The following is a 12,494-nucleotide window of genomic DNA, read 5'->3' on the forward strand; positions in this document are numbered from 1 at the left end:
CAGAGACCGCAACAAAAAGGAGCAGGCTTGGGTGAAAGACGCCGAGGAGACTGGTCTACTTGGTAAGTTCTGTAAATATGTGTCTTTAATTAGTTTGCAGAATGGTTGTACTATGAACATTAGCACTAGCTTAGCTCCAGTTAGCACAGCCGGCTTCCCCGCTACTCGCGCGAATGACGCGATAACGCGAATTAACAAAATGGTCAGGCATCCAAACTCGGGCGTTACGGGCGATTAAATCGCGTTCATCGCGTTTGGTGGGAACACAGCATTACACTTGGAGCTCCTAGGCCTGTGCTCCGTAGGCATGTTCAATAATCCTTCCATGATTACTGTCATGTCTTTAAAACTCACCTGGAAGAAAATCAGTTGCTTTTAGTCCTGTTTAGAACATGACCACAATGAATTTCACAACAACAAACACTTGATCCAGAAAATAAAAATTCACCTGTTTATGGGTTGATACTGTTTGACAGGAAGGTAGGAGGCTCAGTTATCTGTGAGTGTAGCTGTGCTTTAAGTAAACAGTCTGAATTCAGATCAGTTTTCTCTGATAGAAATATTAACTTAGAAAAATGATCCTGACAAAACTTTCCCCTACCTGTTTCACTGATGAAAAAAAAAACCTTGAGCAACTTAGAAAGTTTATCCTGGCAAAACTTTTTCCCACCTGTTCTTGAGTCATAAGCACAGGAGGAAAAAACAGTTTAGATCAGACTCAGAAACTGGATCACATGATGTGTGTTTTCTGACTCGCCTCCCAGAGCCTATGTACAAACTGTAGCTCCGACTAATGTGCCATTTGATTCACTTCAGTACTTTCCTGTGAGATTTAAATGAGAGCATCAACACACTCACCAATCTGTCTGTCAAATATGGAGCTACAGAGTCAGGAGACAGTTAGCCTAGCTTAGCATAGCCTTGCCTAGCTTAGCAAAGACTGGGAAAGAGATGAAGCAGCTAGCGTGGCTCAGTCCAAAGTGAACTGATCTGCCTATTAACATATCTAAAACTCATTAATTAGCTTGTCAAATCTCTTTCACAAACAGAAATGTATGAACTGCAAGTTGTGGTTTACAGAGAGAAGAATTACAGAGCCATTGACTTCCTGACTTCCTGTGTCAGAAATCACTCCCTATTATCCCCTATTGTAATCACTTCCTATGCAGTATATATATATACATATATATATATATATATATAAAAATACAGTGCACTATGTAGTAAATAGGGAGTGATTTAGGACACAGACTACACTTTATAAATGTCCATTTTAGCAACCAAACAACCAAATGTGCCAGCGTAACAGTAAACTGAAATTCTTTGGTCATCTGTGGGGTAAAACAAACTCTCTACTTTGAAATCAAAGTTTTGAAAGGCACCAGAAAGTCAGCTAAATCCTTTGTTCTCTATCCAAAGTGCTTCAGAGCTCATTGATACTGTACTCTTAAGTACATGTGCCAAGTCATCAAGGAGAATAGTGGTCGGCAGATTGAATAGGAGCAAATGTTAATGGAGTTCTTTCACACAAGAGTTACGTCGGCTCCTGTAAGAGGGTGGCAGAACACTGCTGTAAGCCTTTTCTTACCTCGGATACTTCACATTAAAAGTCCATTATATTGCAGGTGAATTACCGTTGACCTTATTTGCACAGTTGCCATTTTGGAGAGCTTTGGTGGGAAACTATGTTGACACACTGAAAGTTAGTTTTAAAGCTAAGGGTCGGAAATTTGTGGCAATCTCAGCAACTACCACGACTGCTTGAAAGTATGCAGTTATTAAATTAGAAAACTTACAGTTCATAAGAGCTGACATGAGACTCGTGTCTGACTCAAGTAATGTCACTGACCATTTACCTCTCATTGAGTGGGTTTACATGGACAGTTTAATTCCCTTTTCATTCGGAATGAAAGTTCATTCCTATTAAAAGTGATCTTGTAAACGCCTAATTCGGAATGAAAATGGCCAAAGAGATTGAAAATTCAATCCGATGTAAGGGGCTGGAATATTCCGTTTCTAATTCCGAATGAAAGAATTTCTCGCACTTGTATACACTCATTCCTCTTTTTCCGGTCTTTCTGCGCATGCTCGTTTCCTCGCCCTTCTGGCGCGATGACGTATATAGCCTGCATAGCAACGGGCTGAGATAGAGCAGTCGGACTCGTTGCACTCACCGGTTTCCATTCGCCACACGGTTTCCATTCGCCACAGCACGGTCTTCTACCTCCCTTCTCCTCCTCAACAGACGAAGCATTAGCTGAACAAGGTTGTTGTCGTACTGCTGCTTCAAGAATATAAGCAAAACACGCCCGAAAAAGGCACTAAGAACGGCGTCGTCAAGCATCTTGTTATCCGGAGCAAGGACTACAGTGTTTTCTTCCGGTAAACGTAAACACGTAACATCCGCCCCGCCCCCTATCCAATCAGAAACCTTCCCTGCCCCAAACCTTGCGCAGACCCGAATAAAAGCGATTAAACTGATCTCCCGTGTAAACCCTCATTCGGAATGAATATTTCCCATGTAAACTACCTGGAAAGACTTTAACTCCGAATGATTTCATTCAGATTTATTTCATTCTGAATGAGAAGCCATCATGTAACCACACCCATTGACCTATTTGACCGTACAGATGCTTTTATACTTGCAAGCAAGTGTTAAATACCTCGTTTGCATTGGGGAAAAAACACATTTGGTGTGATTGGGGCCATTTCCAGCTGGTACACAACTGACCTTCAACATTGAAATGTGGTTGAAATTAAGTAATTGCAAGTTGTTTCAACATTAAAACAACATTGGGACAATGTTTAATTCTGATGGTTGTAAACAGGTTAAATAAATTCTCATAAATCAAGACTGAAGATCTGTTTCAACACTGAAACAATATTGAAACATTTAAAGTTTTTGACAACATTTGGAAATCAATGTTGATTCATCTTCCAAGCTAACATAATTCAACAGTGATTCAACCATGGTGTATGATGTTGATTCAACCGTGAATAAACATTACAATGCCAGCTGGGGTGACTTTGACTAGTCCTTTTAAAACTTAAGACTTGACTATGACTTGGTACACATGACCTAAAAACAGCTCTGGTACATACAGCTTTGGCTACAGCACAGTAGCTATTTGAAAGACACTGATAATAGGAAACAAATATTACATTCTAGACATAAGGTTCTAATGTGTTTTCCAAGGGATGTTAAAATGATTAAAAAATACAGTTCATGCTGTTTATTTGTTTGAAATCTTTTAAACTGAGTTGCTGGCTGAGACAAACAGCCCCTCCTCTCTCTACCAGCACTAATGTTACCTGCACACAGTGAATCACATTAGGACAGAGGACAGGAGGAATAACTTACAGTGACAGATAAAAACTAAACCTCACTGAGTATTGCGATGTCAGGAATATTATTTATATAGTGGCATTGCTGTTGTAAATATGACACTTGCTGCTCTGGGGGGAAAAAAACATGTTATATTTTAAGTATTTAATGATCCTGTTCTGAATTTATTCTTTTTTAAATCAATATATTTTCTAAAAAGCAATTATTTAGAAATGAAAAAAGACTATAAGAGTCAATCAGGAGTATCAATAAGAGCAGTAGTATAAATAAAATCTTAACAATACCCATCTACCTCACCTCTAGATGCCACTAAATGCTACACACTGGACCTTTAAGTTTGAAATACATGCAGTTATATTCACCAGTAATTTAACCCATAGGTAACCTTAGCCATTGACTCAAGTCCCAGATGTGCTGTGGACGCTTACAATTCTCACACTACTTAAAGTCCATGACACGTAATATGCATTGCAGATTGTGTTTATTCATTTGATGATACTGTATTTTAGTTTGGGCGTATGCTTTCAGAGAAACGCAGTGTAAGGTAACTGGGAAACGTGACATGCTTCCTAAAATATGCAGCAAGGTACGATAAAGGAAGACAGATAGCAGAAAGCAAACTTTGAGGGAAGGAAACTCTGACAGGGAAAGTGTCTGCAGAAATAAATGTGACATATGGAGGTTTGCATTCTGATGAGTGTTGCCTGTGGACGTCTGTGGTTGTCAGTCTGCTCACCTCCTCTCCTTCCACCTCTCCCTCTTCTCCGTATGACCTCCGTCTATGTTCTGGTTTCCCCCCGACCCCCTCAAGTCTCCTCGTGTCCGCTGTCACCATAGCGCCACACAGTGGTTTGGAAGGGAGACACAGGGGCCCTCAGTGTCCCCTTTGGAACCACCGGGCCCCTTCTGTAGCGTCACACCAAATCTCTTATCCCTATTCCCCACCACTGTCCTCCCCCTGACCCCAGTCACACACTGCTGATCCCAGCATCCAATCTACACTGTTCCCAGTACCTGTGGGGGTGGAGGGAGGGGAGTGTGCAGTAGTCACAATGATTTTACACCTCCACCGACCCCCAACACCTAAGCCCCCACGCATGCCCTGTGTGTGTGTGTGCTGTGCATTCACCACCCCACCCCCCCACCCCCCCAAAAAAAAAAACAAAAAAAGGGCTTGACNAGTGTGCAGTAGTCACAATGATTTTACACCTCCACCGACCCCCAACACCTAAGCCCCCACGCATGCCCTGTGTGTGTGTGTGCTGTGCATTCACCACCCCACCCCCCCACCCCCCCAAAAAAAAAACAAAAAGAGGGCTTGACGGATTGTAGAGGAGGAACCAGTTTTATAACATTTGATGCTGTTCTCTTGGCTGTTTTCTAAACTAGGTGTCAATTCACAACAGGCTTCAGACGTACCAGCTCAGCAGCAGCACGGCTCGGAGTCCCGAGAGCGTGGCCCTTCTTAACCACCGGGGGGAGCTGCTTTTCCAGCACGGGCCCCAGGGGATAACCCACGGGCCGGCGCCTCCACCTCAGCACCCGCAGCTGCAGTCAGCGGCAAGCACCCCTGCCCACCACCTCCACCTCCAGCAGCACCACCAGGCGGCCGTGAGCATGGCTGACCTCAGGCCGGAGACACTCATCCAGTGTCAGCAGATCGTCAAGGTCATCATGCTCGACAACAGCGGCCACGGACGCATGGAGGCCTTCCTCAGCCAAACGCCCACACACCACCACTACCAGCATCACCACCACAGCCACCACCAGCTCAGTCAGTCGGCCATGTCCACCCCGGTCCGCTCGCCGGACGGCTCCCATGGCAACGACGGCCACCAGCCCCCGCTGCCTCCCCCACCTCCGCCTTACAACCACCCACACCAGTATATACCCCCCGACCCCCGCCTCAGTCTACACCGGACCCCAAGCGGCTCTCGGAGCATGGTGTAAATAAATTAATTAGTATTATTTCCCCCACACGTCCACACACACTCCCCCTTCTCTACCTATTTAAAAAGTACATAATGTACATATATACATACAGATCAAAGAGCTATAAAGAAAAACAAAAACAAATCTCACTTATATGCATATATTTAAGGAAAAAAAGAAAAGAAAAGTCAAAGTTTTAAAAGAGAAACGGAGAAATAAAATGCATATATATAAAGTTTTACTTGATTCCACATGTATTTTGAAATATTATGTAGTTTTAACAAATTTCTATAACTTTTTGTCAGTTTTAACTCTTGCTAGAGAAAACACAGATATTCTGGATGGGTTCCTTCTAGTTCTGGTATTCACCATCACCGCCAACAACAACAACAACAACAACAACAACAGAAATGGACTGCGATGGATGGACAACACTCCGAGGACCTTCCGCTTCTGTCTCGCTTTTATCATCCCGAACCTCATGCCTACTGTGCTGTATGTGCGCGTGCGTGCATAGTTGACACTTTAACTGAAAAACGTGTGCCAAAATACATAGCCTCCACTAAACACTGACTTCTTTGCACTTGACTAAACGCTAGGGCTAGGAGAAAATAAAAAAAACAAACCCTTTCTTTTTGCTTTCAGAAAATAGTCCTGTCACGCTTCTCCCTCAAGGAGCACAAAAAAATGAATAACAAAACTGATGTTTCATAACAAAAACTTATCTCCCCGTTCGCGCTGTCGCTGATTTATTTGTGTGATGGAGAGCCTTCTCTCTTCCTCCTCTGCTTCCCCTGGATAACAACAAGAAAAAAAAAAACAACATCCTCCGATAAGCTGCGTTTGTCATCCGCTCCTCTGTTGTGTTGTGGCTCTCTATCATCAGAAAACACTCTCGCTCTATTGTCACTCTCCATAGATCATCCTACAGTCAAGTATGACAGAAAACAAAGGCGACCAATCACGTGGATTGCTGCCAAACCAAAAAGTCAGCCCAGGATGCTCCTGTTGATTGTTGTTTGTCTTTTACTCTTCATGTTTAATATTGCTTCCCAGGAGTTCTCGCCACATGTTTAACTGCTGATGGAGGGATTTTTCTTTTTTTTCATATTTTAAAAATTGTTCAAGCTGCTGAAACTGCTCTCGGACTTTTCTAAAAAACAAAACAAAAAAACTACAATTCACATGTAATATATGTACACTGTGCTGTAATCTGTTGTTCATGCAACGCTTCTCCGCTTTTTCAGGAAAACTCGCCATGAATTTCCATGAAGACGCTTCTGCTACAACTGTTAAATGTCAAGATCTGTGTTTATTTTGATTTGCACAGACGCATATTCAAACCTTTGTGTGTTTTAGTCGTCGTCATCGTCGGTGGAGAAATGCAGGACACCATACGAAACATCCAGACGCTGTCTCTTTATGTCGGTACGACTCCCAGGTTTTTTCCGTTTCGGCTCCTTGTGACTGTTTTTTCCTCCTCCCTCCTAACCTTTCAGTCTGACATTTTCAAAAAGGCAAAAACTACAGAGGCGCACACACAGCTTTTATTGCAAATGCTGGCATTAATGGTATTGTTTGTGCTGTTGGCTAGCCTGCTTTAAATAGGAACGGGACAAAAAGAATGCATTATCTGATCTCTTTCTCTTTCACCCCAGCCTAGATTGTAAATACCACATTCAAGCTGTGTCGGAAAGGACAAGCAAGCTACCTTTAGCCCCTTCAAAATGCTATAGCCCTGTCACGCGTCCTTCATTCTGAAATAGGTCAGCGGCTGCCCCGGCCTGAACGCGTCCATCTTTTAAACATAAGCCCCACCAGGTACTGCAGAATGGATGTTCGGTTAACTCTGCTCCCATCTGACCTCCACCTGTCTGATTTGTTTATTTATAATCGCAGAGCCGCTGCGGGAAGGTCTCTATCTCATCTTTCTGTCCTTTTCCACTCATGATTTCATTCAGTGGAGAGACAGAGGTTGCAGGAAAAAAACAGTCAGGCAGAGATGATGAGTGTGTGCGCGTATGTGCGCGTGTGTGAGTGTGTGAGTGTGTGACCTCACAGTAGCATCCCAACTTTTCCCGTAAACAAATCGAACCTCTCTCCATCTTGTTTATCCTGGTTATTGCTTTTGTTATTACTTCACAACACAATGAGAAGAATTAGCGCTTGCAAAATAAAAGACAATTATAATATTTTCACTGGTTATAAACAAAATTTTAAAGGTTACGTTGGCATCAAAGGTTGTGATATTATTTCACATTGATGTTTCAATTGGTCAGTTATTTGTTTAAATCAACATTCAGATATGAATGTGATTCTTTTCTCATGCATGCCATCAGTTCAGAGGCTCTGAGTCCCAAGAGTTTTAGATTTTTGTGCATGACTGAATTTGCTCGTGGGAGATGATGACAGATTTTTTTTCCGTTTGTGGTTGAACTTAAAAAAAACAAAACATGATGGCCCAACTTGGTCTCACTCCCAACTCGTCAAATACGGATGCTTGGTCAGTGGCCCACAGAGGCACCCTTGTGGTGGTACGAGACGACCCGGGCAGCGACATTTGTTCATGCTCCGGGCAACTAATGAAGTATAAAGAGCGAGAAAGTCTGCACTGGGCGGGCAGTATTTGAGGTGGATGGAGCAAACAAACTCCGAACTTTCACTTGAGACCACTGTTCGTGTCCCATGTGAAGCCAAAAGTCAATTGAGTTGTTTCAATAATGATGAAGTGTACTAGTGGTAGTGGGGGCAAAAGGGAAACTGATCATCCAGGTCCCCTCAAAAAGCTGGAATTGTTGTAAGTAAGTTTTATTTTGTTTCCAAGTAAGTAGTGTCATAAGTAACTTATAATTGGCCGAATATACCAAATATTTTACCATTTATATTCCAAAAAATAAATGAAAGAAAGAAAGGAAAGAAAAGGGAAAGAAGGCAAACTGACTTTGTTAAAAAAAAAAAAAATCAAAAGATGCATGAGAGGAACATGGATCAAGAGAGGAAGGGTGGGGGGCCTACAAAGACTGCCCATGTACAGGGCCCATAATTTGGTGCTACGCCCCTGGTGACATTGTATCACGTTAATAACAAACATACATATTTTAAGCCAAACAATGATGTTGTTTCTAAACCTACCCCTGTACTGTACTGTAAAATTCTACTCATTTACTGTAAAAGTGGGAATAATTATTTTGAATTATTATTTAGAAAAGAGATGATGCATATAACTAGGGCTGCCGCCTAATAGTCAACCAAATGTTAGTTGACCAGAAAGGTCAAGGTCAGATAATAATAATAATTTAATTTGAAAGGACAGACACAGGAAGTGGCCACGCTCAGCAGTCAGACAGGAGTCACATTACAAACCAATCACAGCCGACAGATATCTTTCCCTTCTTCTGTAAATATTCAGTCTGATAAATACAGAAAAGTTGATCATGTTAGTGCAGGGCTACCCAGAGCTTTACATCTGTCCCACAGACGATAGGCCTACACACTTATAAACAGCTCCTGGAGGAAGATCAGCTCTGCAGTCAAGACCTATGACGCAACCTGCCACTGCGCCCTTGAAAGCTGGCACAAAAAAGACACAAGAGTAGCACCCAGTGCCCGACCTCGCGTCCAGGCTGTTAAAGACTTGGCATGTGTGCGACCCCTAATTTCCAGGGCTGGTACCTGCGGTTATTCCACAGGCTAGTTAATAACATGTCGGGCAGGAAATCCAAAGTGTGGGATCATTTTGAGAAGGTGAAGGACGAACCCAAGGTGATATGTAAACTCATCTTCATTGGTCGACTACAAACATGACGTATCATCTGAAACATGGAAGTAGCTACATGCCCATTAGCCCACAGCGTCATTAACAGGCGGCTCGCTCAGTGTGTGACGTGCACTTGTAGATAAAATATAGGCCTATATTAATGAAGGTTCATTAGTACGGTTTTGTATTTCTCTGTAATGTAGCACAGTGTTAACAATGTTACTGATACTATTCTTTCTCACACCTTCAACTCAAACCATTGTGTTGCCCCGCCCAAAATATATCATTTAATATTTACATTAATATTGTAAACATGCAGGCGACTAGTCAACTAATGGCCCTAAATGGTCGGGGGCAGCCCTACATATACTAAGCGTAAATGGACATGCTGTCCCTGAATGTCCAAACTGACGCAGGAGGGTACGTGGCGCATCATATTTTGACGTGACAGACCACTGACCAAGCGTCTCTACATGACAATTTGGGAGTAAGAATGTGTTAGCAAAAATCCCTTCATACAGAAAATGGATTTAAAACCACAAATATGAAGCCTCTGCTTTGCCTATCGGTGGCCATTTTGTCCCTGTCTTTCACTCCCCTTTATTTATAGATGCACAGTTTTCCCTACCTGACAATGTGTTTAAACATTTCGGGGGATAGACATCCTTGTGTGTGCAATAAACATGAATATGAGGCACACTGAAAACCCTGACTTTACATTTGAACAGAAACCAATGTAGCATTTTGGGAGCGCAGCGTATGACAAGGAAGCGCAGTAGTGGCTAACTTTCTTAAAGAAACTGAAAAAAGGGCTCTGCCATACCAGTGCACCGCTTCATGAATGACATGTGGATCTTGTCTGGCTCTTCAACACTGTGTTTGCTCATACTAGTTAATAATAAAGTGGACATATTTAAGGTAAGACAGGAGGAGACTGAGTGTAACAGATAGGAACCATCACCTCCCTCTGTTGGCTTTGAATCCCTCTCTACCTGTCTTTGCAGTATATCAACATGCTATTAAAGATGATTTAAGTCTATTCACACCAATGGTTTGTTTTTGTTCTTGGGTTTAATGATGTCAGTATTTTAAAACCTCCATCAGACAATTTATTTAGCCTTACTGTGGAAATAATGTTCATACTGAAATGTCATTTTGTCATGCATCAACTCATATTCACCATTTTAGGTGCTTGTAATAACAAACCTACCCAACTCAGCTCTATGAACCATTTCAGTGTAATTCAGCACATTGTTCGGTTGATATATTTTTTTGTTTGGCTTTCCAGCCTGCAACTTTAATGCGTTGTAAAATCTCTACTCACATCAGTGTTGTTTCCACCAGCAGCAGCAGCACAGAGCTGTTTCCAATAAAAAAGCTAAATATAAAAACCCATTGTACACCACCTGCTCAGCCCCAATATAGATGGAGGAAGTTTGCAACTAAATTAAGAAGTGATAAAGAAGCAGATTCATTTAGAAACACAAGTACACATTCACACTGAGGCTGTTTGCTCTGCTTGATGAGTAAATTGGCTGGTTCTTTAAAGGGTCTGTCCATGACATCCAGAACATTATAAGCTGGAGGCAAAACACGACTCTCCACCACAGGGCTGTAGGCTACATAGGAGTCTTAATATGTCGTCTTGTTGTGTTATTGGGAGCCAGAATAGAAGGAGTCATGGCTCAAAACTTACATTTTATTGCATACCAGCTGCCACTGCCCGTCAAGAAAAACGAAGACGACTATGGTTAAATGCAATAAGACGAAAAGACTGGACGGAGACGATCATCAAAAATGCTCACATGTGCAGCGCACACTTCATATCAGGTTCAGGGAAAAGTATTTCCTGTTGTAGGGATGAATAACGTTATGTGTATTAAGGGTTATCATGTCCACCTCATCAGAAACTGGAGAGATATTAAGGCTCATTTATGCTCCCTTTACATACGAAAATGAATACGTCTGTTTCAAACGATGTTACCGTCACTGCCCACATACTTCCATGCGCCCTTTACGTTGGCATGGATGTTAACCAATATATCCACCAGGAGGCAGCCCAGCGTCAAAAGTTTAAACAAACTCAAAAACAAACATGGCGACTGTGGAGGAGATATTGATAATGTACCTCTTGCATAAAAGACAAAAACAGGGGCAGCGTTGTAGGAGGCGGTGGTCGGTGAGGCCGTTAAATACATCGCGACTGGAGGACGGAGAATTCTTTTCTCTAGTACTGCCGATGAGAGAAATTGAATTGTTGTTTCTTCTTCGTGTCTCACTAGAGCTACCTATCGGGTAGTGACAGTAACACTGCCCCCACGGTTCCCGGTGGTACTGCTCCGTTTGGCCCGTATCCGTAAGCTTTATGGAAACGTTCAGAAATATGGACGAAATGAACGCAGAGCACGGACAGAAGGCTCCGTCCGTATCCGGATCCGTATTTAACGTTGAGCATAAATGAGCCCTTAAGAGGAAGATTGGATTTCTCCGTAACGCTAACTTTTTAGCGCATTAGCTAACGTTAGCTTTGATAGCAAAACAAACTGGAGGAAACCGTTAAAGTGTCATAGCAATCAACCACAAAGCTTCCTGTCAATCATCCATCCACTGAGTGAGAGCATATGGGTCGGCCAGTCTGGTCCCGTTGGTCAGTGTTTACTTACGTGACCTGTGACCTGACACGGTGCGTTCGTAAATTCAGTCTGACACTCTAAATTAAAATGAGCCTTGTCAATCGAAGAAACAGAGCGTTATATTTCTACATGAATTAACGAACGGTTAAGTCAATCACACATTCATTCATTCAGCTCGGCACATAGCTGCTCCGTCTTCCCAGTGAGTGCCTAGTACATTCAGACAGCACTCCGAATTTACGAACTGTCCACTTTGTGCCAGAGTGCGCTCGAAATTAATATTACTGAATGCACTACTCGTATCATCTTCCTCCATTGTCTAAAAAAAGCCAACAGAACCAGCTAGGTAGCGTTAGCTGATGTCTGGAAAAAATTGTTTGGCATCCAGCTAAGCTCTGCCCACCAAAAAAACCATCATACTGTTTAGTAACAGTAAAAGGGTTTATACAATGCGATGTTCCTTTGCAATGACTCTGGTCCTGGTATTCATGTGGATGCGAGTTGACACACTTCACCCACTCAAACATCGTTGCAGACCAAGTAACCCCCCCGTCTTCATAGCAACAGCTCTCCTTGATGGCAGTAACCCCCAACAGGACAATACGCCATGTCACACCATGAAAACTGCTCAGGAATGGGCCTGAGGATCATGTCAAAAAGCTCAAGGTGTCCACCTGGCCTCCAAATCCCCACATCCCAATGTGATCAAATATCTGTGAGACATTCTGGTAACCCACTTCAAAATCCACAGGGCTCAAAGGATCTGCTGCCAAGTGTAACATTTCAGTTCAAATGAGGACCCAAATGCAGAACAGCAGGCAGTTAG

General features: G+C 42.6%; 1 protein-coding gene across 1 annotated transcript in view; it reads left to right on the plus strand.

Annotated features, from left to right (window-relative positions):
• The window catches only part of iqsec3a (IQ motif and Sec7 domain ArfGEF 3a), a 174,887-nt gene extending 169,935 nt beyond the window's left edge, over positions 1–4,952 (plus strand). Inside the window, exon 14 of the mRNA XM_050035781.1 lies at positions 4,753–4,952. Within this exon, the coding sequence (XP_049891738.1) occupies positions 4,753–4,815 (63 nt within the window). The 3' untranslated portion in view covers positions 4,816–4,952. The remainder of the gene's footprint in view (positions 1–4,752) is intronic.
• The last annotated feature ends 7,542 nt before the right edge of the window (positions 4,953–12,494 follow it).

Source organism: Epinephelus moara, chromosome 23, assembly GCF_006386435.1.
Source record: "Epinephelus moara isolate mb chromosome 23, YSFRI_EMoa_1.0, whole genome shotgun sequence".
Classification (NCBI taxonomy): domain Eukaryota; kingdom Metazoa; phylum Chordata; class Actinopteri; order Perciformes; family Serranidae; genus Epinephelus; species Epinephelus moara.